Consider the following 16,178-nt stretch of genomic DNA (forward strand, 5'->3'; position numbering starts at 1 on the left):
TACTACTTAGTGAAGGCAAAAAAAAAGACAACTAATTATATAGCCTTATCTACATTCCTCTCATGGACTTATTGTGGTGACAGGTCATTCTCTCTTGTTTTCAAGTTTTTTAAATCAAAACAATAATCCTAGCTCTGACGCGCTGCTGCTTGACGTCATCGGAATGCATTCTATTCGATACGTCACAGTACTAGACGCTGCAAACCTGTACTGAAACTCACTCGTGACTTGTTGCCTTCAGTGATACAGCTTTTGATTAGTGTGCAGTTTTATATCCGTTTGGATCTGTTTTTTAAAGACAGTTGAATTGCACATTACAGCTGTGTACGGTTTCAGATCATAGATTTTGGATCAGCGTACTATTTTACATCATGAATAGGACAACATTTCGCAGGCAAAAGCCCAGGGAAGGTCTCATTCCTGTACAACTACCTGTGTGTGGTTCAGACTCAGACATGCCTAGACTGAGACCACAACCGCCACCGCTTAAACGGAGACCACAACCACCGCCACCGCCTAGACTGAGACCAAAACCACCGCCTCAACGACACCCAGAGGGCATTGTGACGATGAGGGTAAGGCTATCATAAGATTCAATGTTTTTTTTCCAACCATCATTGATCATTATTAACATTAAGCTTGTGTTCATATATCGAGCATTGTATTAAGATGTTTTCTTATGTATCATCAACAGGAGCGCTTTCACCAGAACAGAATTATGATGAGAGAAAAGTCCCCGATGTCCAGCCGAGGGCAGTTTGTCGAGCTTCCTCCTATCCCCAGCTCTTCCCAGCCCACAGCTAAGCCAGTCCAGCAAACTGTTGCACAACAAATGCCCAAGAAGGTAAGGACCATGAACCATTACAAAAAGGAAGAGGAAAAAGCACCGGAGAAGAAGTCGGCGTATTTCAGCCCTATTGCCTTCGGCTGTTCCCAGCCCAGAGGTGAGTTTGTCCAACAATCTCAAACCAGTTTGTTACATTTGAATTCTTAGCATATCTCTTGAATATGAAGTTTCTTCATGATAACCATATTAACATGTGTTGTTTTATACAGGCTTGTATTCACAATCAAAATACGAACCCATAAGAAGACCAAACAAATATGCAACGCTCGAGTCTCCAACATTTCCCTCCATGTTTGATGAGTGCGAAAAGCCGATGCTGTCGCTGCCTGTCAGAAGAAAAGTTGCCTTCGGCTCTACCCAGCCCAGTGGTGAGTTAGTCCAACCATCTTAAACCAGTTTATACATTTGAATTCAGAACATATCACTTGAATGTGACGTTTTTTTCATGAGAACCATATTAACATGTGTTGTTTTATACAGGCAGGTATCCATACCAAATAGACGAGGTCTGGAGAAGAATGGACATTTTTCCAAAGTGCATGCACAGGCCCCAATGTCCTCCTTGGCTGTCTTGTGAGACATGCCTAGACTGAGACCACAACCACCGCCTCAAAAACACCATTGCGACGATGAGGGTAAGGCTATCATAGGATTCAATGGTTTTTTTCAACCATTATTGATCATTATTAACATTAAGCTTGGATGTTTTCTTATTCTTATGTATCATCAACAGGAGCGCTTTCACCAGAACAGAATTATGATGAGAGAAAAGTCCCCGATGTCCAGCCGAGGGCAGTTTGTCAAGCTTCCTCCTATCCCCAGCTCTTCCCAGCCCACAGCTAAGCCAATCCAACAAACACAACAAATGCCCAAGGAAGTAAGTGAATTTAGGATATGCTGATTGTTTCCGTTCAAACGAATATGAAATATAAAATATCTACTGTTTGTAAATTTTAAAGACTAAGTTTTACTTTTGTGTCTTGCATCTGTACTTCCCCTGTACTTTTGTCTTGCTCATTAAATATTTTAATATGGATCAATAGTGTGATGCTAACTTAAAAATCACATCACTGTTGCAGACCTGGGGCCCGTTCTTCGTACCTGGCTTAAAACATCCGAGATCAAATGAGACATCCAAGATAATATCATCAAATATCAAAAAAATATGTTGCCATGAGTTATTGATAAAATTTCCCCCCAGTATCACTTCAATACACTAACACTTTTATGTGTTCCCAAGCAAGTGGCTGAAGCATGTGCAGTAAGTGGACTTTTTCTAATGTTACATCAAAAGGGAAGAAAGTACAACATTTTGTAATGCCCATTTTTCCCCAATGCACAGGACAGTGAAGAAACCCTCTCAGGTATCTTTAAGTGCATACATAGCTTTACTTGATTTACACTTGATTGCATTTATTTTTGAATGCAATATGAGTTGCAGGAGTCCACAAATACAGAAGAGTCTGCACAAAGCAGTGAGGCAGAGGTGGGCAGTGTTTTACTTTTCCTTTTAATTTTTGATGCATAACCCATGTGTTGACAGGTTCACCCCCTACCCGAGTATTTTGAAAATACTTGACAACTTAAAGAAAAAAAAAACTGGCACTAGAGATGGAGTTGCTTCATAGGAACTTCAGAATAAGTGCACACAGAGTACAATATTATTTGCAGGCAAAAGATGACTTGATCACTGGCTTTTCTTTACAAAGAATAATTCAAATAAAACTCAAAGAACTAAGCATATTTGTCTTGTCTTTTATTAAACATTAATGAAATGTTTTATATTTTTTCTGATGGTGCAATTTTGTGTAATATGGCCCATGCAATGTCACATATATATATATGTATGTGTGTGTGTGTGTGTGTGTGTACAGTCATGGTCAGAATTGATGGCACCCCTGGTAAATATGATCAAAACTGGACGTAAAAAAAAAATGAAATTATGACATTATGAAATAAATGTTTTTCTCCAAAACCCGCTGGCCACAATTATTGGCACCCCTAGAATATTTTACGAGTAAAGGATATTCCCATTAATATTCACCTTTATTTAGCACACCAGGGTAACATGAAATCGTCCAGTCATGACTTCTTGTTTCACAGGAGTTTAAATATGAGGTAACACAAACCCCAAATCCCCTTCATCAACCACAACAATGAGTAAAACCAAAGAATATAGTTCTGTGAAAATATCAGAAGCATAGACAGTAAAAGCAGGTCAGAAGCCATGAATAAATGAATGTAAGAGTGTGACAGCAGAGGGCGGCCTTGAGCATGGAGGCCTAATGAGGCTTGTTGCCAAATAATTTTCAGTGGAAGTTGCTAAAGGTAGGTCGATTTTGTTGCTGAAAGTTGCTAAATGAGGCCATACTTAAAAATATTTTGGTTTGCAGTAACAGCCACACAAAAAAGGGTCGGTAGGTATATTTAAAAAAAAAAAAAAAGCATATTGTGACGTCACTGACTGGGTCTTCAAACTGCATCCACCGCTAGGTAAATAAATGTTAATAAAAAAAAATAAAAAAATCCACTGCTAGGTGTCAATGCAACCTACAAATCAGAGACAGGTTCTATTTTAGGCCAGTCACTTTTGTGAAAAAAATCGATTTCAGACTAATAATTTTTCATAGAACTATATTTTATTTGATAAATAAAAAATCAATCGACAGCTGGGAAAAAAAGTACTTTGGCTGAAGTGGTAATCATTTATTTTTTTTAACCATTTGAAAAGGAACTATTCGCAGTTTTAAAGGGTTAGTTCACCCCAAAAATGAAAACATGTAATTAATTACCCATACTCATGTCGTTACAAACCCATAAAACTTTTGTTCATCTTCTGAACTCAAATGATGAAACACTATGAAATCTGATCCATTGACCGTGGGGGGCAGAAACCTATCAGATGTAAAATGAACTATATACGCAAATCCCACTTTCAAGACTCAGAAAGACAGTAAAGACATCATTAAAGTTATCAATGTGACTCTAGTGGTTATTTTACATTACTTTTCTCCCTCTTGGTCCCTGTCATCTATTTTGCACCAGCCATCAAGCAGTTTGACGGAGTCACGGAGCATAAGACCAAATATTTCACCGCTGGCATACGTTACGGAGCCAATGATACTGGCCACTTGATAAAAAATTGGTGATACATTTTTGCATTTTATTTTGACACATTTGATGATCATGTATTTGTAATTTGTAACAATATAATTTTTGTGATATCACTCTGAGGAGTGATACCAGGGTATCAATTTGGAGTGATATATACAGTGTTGGGTAAGTTACTCTAAAAAAGTAATTAATTACTAGTTACTAATTAACTCTTCAACAGTGTAATTAGATTAGCCTACTGTAATAATTACTCTCTCTAAAAAGTATTTAATTACTTTTAATTACTAATTACTTTCAAAATCCCATATCAATCTCAACCAGCTGAATAATACACGGATAGACATGAATCTGTATTAATTCTTTCAAATAAATACTATAAAAATGCATGAATTATCCTTAAACAGACCAAGGTGGAGAAGGTTACATTATAAAAACATACTTTTTAGCATCAGACAATAAATTTTGATGTTAAACCCACTATTGTATATGTCTGACTCTGATCTTATGACATTTCACACCTTTTTCATACATATTTTACAATAATTCATACGAATTTGTATATACGAAATTAATATTTAGACACCTCATAAAATGCATACGAATCGCTGTGAGATCGGATTGATCTATACACTCTAAAAAATGCTGGGTTGTTTTAACCCAACTTTGGGTCAAATATGGACTAACCCAGCCGTTGGGTTAAATTTTTACATTACATTTTTAACCCAACATTTCGGGTTTGTCCATATTTGACCCAAAATTGGGTTAAAACAACCCAGCATTTTTTAGAGTGTACACAGTATTTACCTCAATTGCATCAGAAGTAACTGTAATTAAATTACAGATAAATTAAGAGTAATCCCTTCCTTTACATTTTCAAGGGAAAAGTTATTAGTAATTACTTAGTAATTAGTTACACCCACCAGTGGATATATATATATATATATATATATTCTTTCCTTATATATATTCTATATAATATTTTTTGTTGCCAATAGGCTGCTGCCACTGTGACCCAAGTATAGGCCTACTTTTACCTGTAATGCAAATGAACAGAAATGCACTGTACTCAGGCCTGATTTTCTCCCCAAACCTGCTCAGTGAGTGTCTCACCCACAGCCAGTCAAACCGGAGACGCAGACAGACACTCTCACAGCTGGAACATTCTGAATCACAGAGTAGCCTTAGGTTCAGCTTTATTTTATTATAGCATTAATTCAAATTTACACCCTCGGAATGAGTGGTCGTGTATGGACAGAGGAGCAGTTTAACTGCCCCGTGTGTCTGGATCTTCCCACTGACCCCGTGACCATCCCGTGCGGCCACAGTTACTGCAAGGCTTGCATCGCAGATTACTGGGATAATGAAGGCAGGAAAAGCGGAACCTACAGCTGTCCTGAATGCCGACAGGCCTTCAACCCTCGTCCCACTCTCTGCCGGAACACAATGCTGGCTGAGGCCGTGGAACAGCTCCGGAGCGGGAACCTGAAGCCCTCCGGGCGCGAGTCCATCAAGAGCGCGCGTCGCGCGGCAACCTCAGCTTCAGAGCGCGCGCGCACACGGAGCAAAGGAGCCCCGAAACGCCTGCCCGCCTCCGCCGTGCCCTGTGACCGGTGTCCGGAGCCCACACCGGCCGTGAAGACGTGTTTGGTCTGCATGGCATCGTTCTGCGAGTCTCACCTGAAACCCCACGACCTGCAGGACAAGCTGAAGAGCCACGAGCTGATCGCGCCCACCGGGAACCTGAGTCAGAAGATCTGCCCTGAGCACAAGTACCTGCAGGAGTTCTTCTGCCGCTCGTGCCAGATGTACGTGTGCTGGCTCTGCACCAGTAACCAGCACAAGGGCCACGAGAGCCTGTCCACACAGGCGGAGCGCTCCGAGAAACAGGTGGCAACCACATTCACATCATTTTCAAGTGTTATGGGGATTTTTCATTAACATAGCCTAATGATTTTTATACCGGACAAAAACTGTTTATTATATCCCCTAACCGCTAACCCCAAAACCATCATAGAAAACTTTCTGCATTTTTATATTTATAAAAAACAACATTTAGAGTGATTTATAAGCTGTTTTCCTCATGGGGACCAAGAAATGTCCCCACAACCTTCGTGGGGACATTTTTCCTCCACAAATAAGGGTTTACCTTACACACGCACGCACACACACACACACACACAAATTCTAGTAAAAGGTTCATAAATGGGAGTCATTTTGGTACATTGATAACCTTAACATGGTGTAAACGTTCATATGTTTTTGGCACTGTTATAAGGATATATATATATATATATATATACAGTATATATATATATATACAGTATATATATATATACTGTATATATATATATATATATATATATATATATATATATATACAGTATATATATATATACTGTATATATATATATATATATATATATATATATATATATATATATATATATATATAGGCCTATACACTGTAAAAAATATTGTTGGTTTAACTTAAAATTTAAAAAAAAAAATGTTAAGTTGATTGAAATGGAAAAAGTCAGTTAATACAATGAAGGAGATTAATTTAATCATCAAAAACTCAAAATAATAAGTTATCTCGACTAAATAAATTAAGTTGATTTGACAAAAGAAAAAATGTTGTGATAACAAATCTTGAAAACATTTTTTTACAGTGTATATATATATATATATATATATATATATATATATACTATAAAACCATAGTATTATTGGATATATATGGGCAATTAATTATACTATATTATACCTTTATATATGACAGTACTTTTATGCTAAGGAAACGCAGGCTACTTTAGGTCGTCACTTTTATTTCTACATCATAAGCCTAGAAAATGATCATGCAAGGAAGGCAGTGACATCATTCAGAATAATGCTCTTTCACTGCCACTGTATGAAAAACATGACTCACCTTTAACTCATGCATGAAGTGCTGTATTCACGTGTAAGTGTGTTTCAGTATTCATCTTGTTCTACTCCATATTCATTCCAGTCCACATTCCAGTCTTAACACTTGTTTTGTGTGTTGATCATTGTTGTTGAATTAGAAAGAGCTGGGCGCAGTTCTGTCTGAAAACCACCAGAGACTCCAGGACAGAGAGAGAGAACTGAAAGACATGAAAAAAGTCTTAGACACGCTCACGGTAAATATTTAAGAAATCCCTCAAAACAAAACATTATATATGCATATTCTGTTGGGTTTATGAATTACATCGTGCAAGATCACAGTCTGGAGGACCCTTACAGTGTGTGTGTGTAGCGTTCCTCAAACATGGTGCGGGACGAGGCTGATGCGGTTCTGTCGGAGCTCCAGGAGTCAGTGCAGCGGATGCTGGATCTTCTCCAGGACGTGATGCTCTCCGCCGGGCAGGAGAAGCTCAACGAGGCCCAGGACGTGGTGACCAAACTGGAGGCCGAAGTCAAACAGCTGAAGAATAAAGATGGAGAACTCAAAGAGCTCATCAACTGCCAGGACAATATCTACTTCCTGAAGGTCAGATGAGATGATGGCTTAATCCAGTGGATCTCAACCCTTTTGACTTCAAGCCAAACAACAAGATCTGAAATTTGTTGGGAACCACTGGTTTAATCAATTTTGGGGACATGTGGGGTTTTCAAAACTCAATGTTTCCATAAATTTAATAGAAAGAAAGGCCACTTGCCTTAGGCCCTGTTTACTCCTGGTATTAATGCGTTTTGGTAGTCGGATCACAAGTAGACGAGGGAGACACATTCCTATTTACACCAGGTGTTTTAATCCGTCTCTTTGTTCCACTTTTAAACATTTCTATATAGAACCATTTTGGAGTTCCATATATGAAGCGGGGGATCATGGAACTATTTCTGGTTCTAAATAGAACCATTTCTTCTAAGAGTGTGTATTTAGTTTCGTCCACTTCTGATCTGATCTTAATACCAGCAACAGGACCCAAGAGACGCAAATGAATAATCTCTTCATACTGTCTCTGATGCCGTCTTCTTCTCCTGGTCTCCACAGACGTATCAGTCCCTGTGCTCTCCGCTGGAAGGGGGAGAGCTGGGAGCGGTGACCGCCAACCCTGAAGCCACGTTTGATCCCGTCAGGAGCGTCATTGTCCAGCTCAGGGAGAAAGTGGAGGAGATGTGTGACCAGGAGCTGGACAAGATCAATAAGACAGGTACACACAAACACTGAACTAATGCTGTCAGGTACAGGGTCACCGGAGGGTCATTATCTGTGTTCCTCCTCAGTGTTCAACACCACATCGTTCACGGTGGCAGAGCGCAACGGCCAGAAAACAGGAGGCTTGATGAAGCGTAAGTCAATTTTTATACTGCTTTTGGGTTATATTCTTCCCCCCCAATTTCAAAGTGTAATGCCAAAGCATAGTGAATGAAGGTATAGATGTCTACACGCCTAAATGTATTGAGTTGCTGCCATGTGATTGGCTGATTAGATATTTGCATCAGGGGGTGGAGCTGGGTAGGATTAGGGGTGGGTTTAGGGTTCAGGGGGTTGAGTTGGGTAGGTTTAGAGGTGGGTTTCAGGAGCAGGGGGTGGAGTTGGGTAGGTTTAGGGGTGGGGTTAGGGATCAGGGGGTGGAGCTGGGTAGGTTTAGGGGGTGGGCTTAGGGATCAGGGGGTGGAGCTGGGTAGGTTTAGGGGGTGGGCTTAGGGATCAGGGGGTGGAGCTGGGTAGGTTTAGGGTGGGTTTATGGATCAGGGGGTGGAGCCAGGTAGGTTTGGGGGTGGGTTCAGGTTTCAGGGGGTGGAGCTGGGTAGGATTAAGGGTGGGGTTAGGGATCAGGGGGTGGAGTTGGGTAGGTTTAGGGATCAGGGGGTGGAGCTGGGTAGGATTATAGGTGGGGTTAGGGATCAGGGGGTGGAGTTGGGTAGGCTTAGGGATAAGGGGGTGGAGCTGGGTAGGATTAAGGGTGGGGTTAGGGATCAGGGTGTGGAGTTGGGTAGGTTTAGGGATCAGGGGGTGGAGCTGGGTAGGATTAGGGGTGGGTTCCTGGATCAGGGGTTGGAGTTGGGTAGGTTTAGGGGTGGGCTTAGAGATTAGGGGGTGGAGTTGAGTAGGTTTAGAGATCAGGGGGTGGTGCTGGGTAGGATTAGCGGTGGGGTTAGGTATCAGGGGGTGGAGCTGGGTAGGTTTAGGGGTGGGCTTAAAGATTAGGGGGTGGAGTTGGGTAGGTTTAGAGATCAGGGGGTGGAGCTGGGTAGGTTTAGGGGTGGGCTTAGGGATCAGGGGGTGGAGCTGGGTAGGTTTAGGGGTGGGCTTAGAGATTAGGGGGTGGAGCTGGGTAGGTTTAGGGGTGGGGTTAGGGATCAGGGGGTGGAGTTGGGTAGGTTTAGAGATCAGGGGGTGGAGCTGGGTAGGTTTAGGGGTGGGGTTAGGGATCAGGGGGTGGAGTTGGGTAGGTTTAAGGGTGGGGTTAGGGATCAGGGGGTGGAGTTGGGTAGGTTTAGGGGTGGGGTTAGGGATCAGGGGGTGGAGTTGTGTAGGTTTAGGGGTGGGGTTATGGATCAGGGGGTGGAGTTGGCTAGGCTTAAGGGTGGGGTTAGGGATCAGGGGGTGGAGCTGGGTAGGTTTAGGGGTGGGCTTAGAGATTAGGGGGTGGAGTTGGGTAGGTTTAGAGATCAGGGGGTGGAGCTGGGTAGGATTAGGGGTGGGGTTAGGGATCAGGGGGTGGAGTTGGGTAGATTTAGGGGTGGGGTTAGGGATCAGGGGGTGGAGTTGGGTACGTTTAGCGATCAGGAGGTGGAGCTGGGTAGGATTAGGGGTGGGGTTAGGGATCAGGGGGTGGAGCTGGGTAGGAATAGATATATGTAAGGTGGGAGGAGTTGGATCTGGATCTGACTCCTCCCCGTGATTATCATGTTCTGCAGTGAGGACCATCTCCACTTTTGCGTCACCGCATGCACGCGGATTTCCCACCCAAAACGCTCGTCTAAACGCAGAATAAAAAGTGATAACGCAACGCAACTTTTGCGTTTTCTCTTCAGAATCGTTTCCGTGTAAACATAGGCTAAATAATATGATCAACACAGTGTTTGGCTGAGTCCTAGTTTCGTCTGTCATTTGTCTATAAACCTTCTCAGTACTTTACCTTGTTTTTGCATCACAGTGTTTTCTGGAAAAGGAGCCAGAGCTGCTCGTGCACAAGGTATGAAAACAATGAATAAAACCAGCACATTGTTTTCTGTTTTCTAATGTTTGTGAATGTTTCAGGACCCCCACCACTGCCGTCAGTAAGCACACGAGGATCTGGTAAAACCTTTAAGCTCCTAATGTAAATAAATTAGTAGTCAAATATTAGGTGTGCCATAATGTTTTTTGCTCTTCCTTCAGTGAACACGCGTCCACAAGCCGTGAGAAACAGTGAGCCAAGAGGTGAGACCGTTTGCTCACAGAGGGATATGATTTACTCGGACAGAAATTAGTTTGTGACTATGCAGTTTTTATATTTGTACAGCAGTCAACAGAGGTGTTACAAACTCCCAAAGACCAGCCAGACCAGCGAGAGAGGAGAGAGATGACCGTAAGATCCGCGTCTCACACACGTACTCGTGCATGTCTGTAATCATCTGAAGTTTGTCATTTATAGTTTCTCACTCTGCAGCCGACAGGAGTCGCAGTTCATTGAGACCAAGAGAGACACAAAGAAGAGAGGAAAGAGAAAACCCTGACGGTGAGAGGAGAAGCAGACATCTGTTGAAGTCTAACATCTGTCCGGTGTCGTTTTGATCACTGTGTGTTTTATTCCTCAGACACCGTGAGTTTAAGTTCAGGAAGAGGAAGACGGAGAGCCGAAAATAAAGAGCAGGGTGGGTTTCATTGGTCGAATCTAGGGCTGGGCAACGATTAATCGCGATTAATCGCATCCAAAATAAAAGTTTGTGTTTACATAATATATGTGTGTGTAGTATGTATAATTATTTTGTATATAAAAATTCACACACGTGCATGTATATATTTAAGAAAAATGTGTTATCAATATATAAAAAATTTATATTTATAGTTTATATAAATTATGTATAAATATATATACAATATATTCATGCAAATATTTCTTAAATATATACATGCATGTGTGTGTATTTATATATGCAAAAAAAATATACACACTACACACACACACATATTATGTAAACACAAACTTTTATTTTGGATGCGATTAATCGTTGCCCAACCGTAGTCGAATCTCACAAAGATGTACACCTCATATCCTAAAAAAATGAAGCCTATTTTTGTAACAATAAAGATCAGTTTGCATTAAATTCTCTTTTATGACAAACACATTTTCTTCGGTCTCATTATCATAATGAGTTACGAGATAAATTTACTTTTGAATGATTCAACTGTTATTAATATTTTAATTTTAGGGCTGTCAAATGATTAATCGTGATTAATCGCAACTAAAATAAAAGTTTGTGTTTACATAATATTTTGGGGTTCACTGTGTATAATTACTTTGTATATATATATATATATATAAATAAACACATATGCATATATATTTAAGAAAAAAAGATTATTTATATATAAAATATTTATATGTAATATAAATTATATATAAATCTATATACAGTATATACATGAAAATGTTTCTTAAATATATACAAGCATGTGTGTGTGTAAAATAATTATAAACAATGCACCCACATATATTATGTAAACAAAAACTTTTATTTTGGATGCGATTAATCGCTTGACAACACTAATTCATTTCCTTTAATATTAGACTGTGAATGACTGTAATAGTGTTTTATTTCCCACTTCAATATCGGCACCATGATCTTCATAAGGATAAGCAATTTAAATACTTTATAAAATAATAACTTGACATTTCTAATGCTTTATAAACTTTAAATGTACTCTTTAAATACTATATTATAGATGCAATTTAAATACGATTTAAATTTATAAATTAAAATACTAATGAGAAGTAGAGGAGAAGATATCACAAAGCTAAAACTCCCAGAAATACGCTACAAATGCAATATCTTTTATTTTCATCTGATTCTCGAGTAAAAAATGACTCATCCATGTCATGTGTAAACGTTCATTTTTATGTTTTATCAGTATGTTTATGTTCAATATGTCATTATTTTATTCTGTTATCTCTAAATAGAAAGAGAAAATCAAAGCTCTCAAAGACGTCAGAGCACACAGAGCAGAAGTACACGTGATGAAGAGCAAGGTGAACTAACACACACACACACACACACACACATTCTTACCAGCAAACACTGACCTTTAGGTTTAAATGAAGGGTTTCAAAGCGGTTTTACTTTCAATTCTCAGCGGACCGCTGGAGCTTGAGTTCAATCAGACCGAGACTGAGGAGAGAAGACAAAGAGCAAGGTGACATTTGATTCAGGTCCCATTATGAACATTTAAAGTTTGACTTCTTTGGGAATAGCATGTTTGTGTCTGTTTTCCTTCAAACAGTCAATGGAGAAAGCCTGAATCCCTCACAGCAAAGCTCAAGCGCTGCGGACCGACAGCAGCCGGCCAGACAATGTGAGTGACACACGCTCTGCCTGGAATAAGTGTATATTATTATTATTGTATATTATGTGTATATTATTAAATTTCCTCATTCTCTTCTTCATCAGCGGACCGATGGAGTCTGAGCTCTCTCTTACCCAGAAACAGGAAGAAGAGACAGGACACAGGTGAGCTCAAGAATACACGTTTACTTTGCAGTCTGAATTATGACGTATGATTTCTATTGCTTTAATATAAAGCTAACTAACTTCTGGGGTCAAACGTGTGCCATAAATGTACCAACATAAACCCACACACAAAGATACCAAGCTAAGGCTTGCCAAGAAATCTTTACTGGTCATACTGGTTTGTCCTGATAAACGTCTGTATTTCCTGCTCATAGTCTCATGTGAACTGCGGTCAAATGTCAAGTACCTCAATGTCCTTATTTTTGTCAGCTATGGTGTGTTTCAGGTGTGTTTTAATTTAGATTTCAAACTGTCAAACGATTAATCGCGATTAATCGCATCCAAATACATATATGTAGGTGCACTGGGTGAAATTATTTTATATATATATAAATACACACACATGCTTGTATATATTTAAGAAATATTTTAATGTATATAGATTTATATATAATTTATGTTATATATAAATATAAATATTTTATATATAAATAATATTTTTTCTTAAATATACATGCATGTGTGTGTATTTATATATATATATATATATATATACACAAAATTATTATACACAGTGCACCCATCGCAATTAATCGTTTGACAGCCCTACTTTTAACATGTCACATTTGTACCATCACAGTGAAAGAGGCCACACCCACAATACAGGAGGCGGAGTCAGTGATGCCACGTAGCCCCACCTCTACCAGTGTCTGTAAGTCTATCAGTATACGCAGATGATTAAAGAATGATTTGAAATTTTACTTTACAGTTTAAATGCTTTATTAATGTGAATAATTAATCGTTTAAATACTTTATACATTTATAAATGATGTAGATTGTATATTATTTTCATTTATACATTGAAACAACAGTGAGAGGATGAAAATTGGTCATGGAAAAACTAAATTGTACCTTTTAAAAAATAAAATATGAAACATAAATGAATCAAGCATACACAATCGTTCAAAAGTTTGGGGTCAGTGGATTATTTTTTTTCTTTACTTTATACTTTTATTAAACAAGGACACAATAAATTGCTGTTCTTTTGAACTTTCTATTCATCAAATAATCCTGAAAAATATGCATCAAGGTTTCCACAAAATTATGAAGCAGCACAACTGTTTGAACATTGATAATAATGAAAATCTTCATTTTCTGAAGGATCATGTGACACTAAAGAGAAATGTGTTTCTGTTGTCTCTGTAGGGGGAGCGCCAACAGAAGGTAATGTTCAATGGTTTTGCTTTATTGGGTTGTATTGTATTGGGTTTCCTATTCCATCATGGTGAGGTTTGTTAAATTAATTACATGAAGAAAAAAAACTGTTTCTGTCTTTCTGTGCAGTGAATCCCTCTCTTTTCCTGGACTCACCAACTGACAATCCCTTCATCAATCCCGCTTTTCCCACATGTGAGCATTTACAACGTTATCTTTTACAGTTTATACTATATGCATAACATTGGATGGATAGATAGATGACAAATAGACAGAATTACACACACACACAGAGGCAGATAAAATGACACAGACAGATGATAGAGAATGCCAGATGACACGATAGATATAAAGATAAGATGACTGACAGATAGATGATAGATAAACACAAACAGATAGATAGATATACACACACTTTTTAAAAATATATGAATGACGGATAGATCGATAGATCAATAGATCGATCGATAGACAGATAGATAGATAGACACTTTTAAAAAATATTTGAATTATCATATGCTAGATAGATAGATCAATAGATAGATAGATAGATATATAGATATATAGATAGATAGATAGATAGATACTTTTAAAAATATTTGAATGATCATATGCTAGATAGATAGATAGATGGATAGATGGATGGATAGATAGATCGATAGACACTTTTAAAAAATATTTGAATGATCATATGCTAGATAGATAGATAGATAGATATATAGATAGATCAATAGATAGATAGATACTTTAAAAAAATATTTGAATGATCATATGCTTGATAGATAGATACATAGATAGATAGATCGATAGATTGATAGATAGATCAATAGATAGATAGATAGATAGATAGATACTTTTAAAAATATTTAAATGATCATATGCTAGATAGATAGATCAATAGATCGATAGATCGATCGATAGACACTTCAAAATATTTGAATGATCATATGAAAAATAGATCGATAGACAGATAGATAGGCACTTTTTAAAAATATTTGAATGATCATATTTGCTTACAGCTTGTTGTTTGTCTCCATCCGTCTTCACAGTGAGAGAAATTAACATTGACAGTATTCAGGCCCCAGAGCCGAGGACCAGAGACGAGTTCCTGCAGTGTGAGTTTACTCCTCATGACGGCTGATTATCTTCTATTATGGATCTCTAGCTTCAGACTCTCCTTCTCATCCGCTTCTCTCTCTCGGCCTCCATTAGATGCTTGTGATTTGACCCTTGACCCAAACACAGCCCACCGGCGCCTGGTCCTGTCTGAAGGAGACACCGTAGCCACTCTTCATCAGACGTCCCAGGCGTTCCCTGACCTCTCTCAGCGCTTCGACTGCTGGACGCAGGTGCTGTGTGTCCAGGAGCTCTCCTCTGAGCGCTGCTACTGGGAGGTGGAGTGGAGGGGGCGGGGCTCATCTCTGGGCGTGGCCAGCGCCTCGATGCCCCGCAAGGGGGCGGATTCGGGGGCGGGGCTTGGGTATAACAGCCAATCGTGGAGCTTGGAGCTGTCAGACATGTGCTGCGCTGCCATGCACGCCAATCAGAAGCAGGAGATCCCAGTGACCTACAGTCCCCGCGTAGGCGTGTTTCTGGACCGGCCCGCAGGGACTCTGAGCTTCTTTAGCGTGGATGACGAGCTGGTTCCTCTCCACGTCTTTCACGGGTCGTTCCCAGCCTCGCTGTATGCTGCGTTCGGGGTGGGCTGTGGGGTCGGCGTGGGGCTCGACTTCGCCATGGGTCAGTTCAACTCCACGTCAGACAGCATTAAAATCTGTCCCTTGTGAACGGAGGCATTTTCACCGCAAAATCAAGATATTTCGGGGATGAAGAAAATCAAGTCTATTGGTTAGACGATTATTTTTTGGTCACACTTTAGATCAGGGTCCAATTCTCACTATTAACTACGACTTTTGCCTTGAACTCCTCCTAATTACAGCTTATTAATAGTTAGAAAGGTTAAGTTTAGGTATTGGGTGGATTAAGGGAAGTAGCTTATAAGCAGCCAATATCCTCGTAATATGCATGCTAATAAGCAACTAGTTAATAGTGAGAATTGGACCCTAAACCAAATTGTTTTTAATTACTAAAAATTCCTTTAAATTCCTAAACTAAAGTGTTTTTAAATAAATTCTCATTACTGTAATGATTTAATTTGTTTGTAATTCCAACTATACAATGATTTGTTTACTGCAAAACGGCAATAATAATCATACTGTCTATACATAAAAAAGTAAAAAGTAAAAAAAAAACAAAAAACGTATTACTTTAATATGAATTAATGTTTTATGCAATATAAAAAAATTAATTATAATTGTTTATA

At 39.1% G+C, this 16,178-nt stretch overlaps 2 protein-coding genes across 3 annotated transcripts; both read left to right on the forward strand.

Annotated features, from left to right (window-relative positions):
- The first annotated feature begins 244 nt into the window (after positions 1-244).
- Positions 245-2,567, forward strand: LOC120460730 (uncharacterized). Of its 2 annotated transcripts, XR_005618004.2 has the most exons (6): positions 245-575; positions 695-944; positions 1,057-1,215; positions 1,328-1,482; positions 1,581-1,724; positions 1,927-2,567. XR_005618004.2 is itself a non-coding variant. In XM_039648657.2 (5 exons), the coding sequence occupies exons 1-4, from the start codon at positions 372-374 to the stop codon at positions 1,438-1,440; spliced, it is 726 nt and encodes a 241-aa protein (XP_039504591.2). In that variant the 5' UTR covers positions 245-371; the 3' UTR covers positions 1,441-1,482; positions 1,581-1,907. The 2 variants fall into 2 exon arrangements, 1 of the variants encoding a protein (XP_039504591.2); XM_039648657.2 differs by lacking the exon at positions 1,927-2,567 and having other exon boundaries at positions 1,581-1,907.
- Positions 2,568-5,091: 2,524 nt separating this feature from the next.
- trim25l (tripartite motif containing 25, like) lies at positions 5,092-16,082 on the forward strand. The gene is made up of 20 exons (XM_039648560.2): positions 5,092-5,848; positions 7,024-7,119; positions 7,236-7,469; positions 7,974-8,133; positions 8,207-8,272; positions 10,087-10,125; positions 10,191-10,229; positions 10,311-10,352; positions 10,435-10,500; positions 10,582-10,650; positions 10,730-10,786; positions 12,094-12,162; positions 12,267-12,326; positions 12,414-12,485; positions 12,581-12,640; positions 13,281-13,352; positions 13,847-13,864; positions 13,985-14,050; positions 14,905-14,970; positions 15,068-16,082. The coding sequence occupies exons 1-20, from the start codon at positions 5,195-5,197 to the stop codon at positions 15,640-15,642; spliced, it is 2,580 nt and encodes an 859-aa protein (XP_039504494.2). The 5' UTR covers positions 5,092-5,194; the 3' UTR covers positions 15,643-16,082.
- Positions 16,083-16,178: the final 96 nt, after the last annotated feature.

Source organism: Pimephales promelas, chromosome 8, assembly GCF_988280905.1.
Source record: "Pimephales promelas chromosome 8, fPimPro1.hap1.1, whole genome shotgun sequence".
Classification (NCBI taxonomy): Eukaryota; Metazoa; Chordata; class Actinopteri; order Cypriniformes; family Leuciscidae; genus Pimephales; species Pimephales promelas.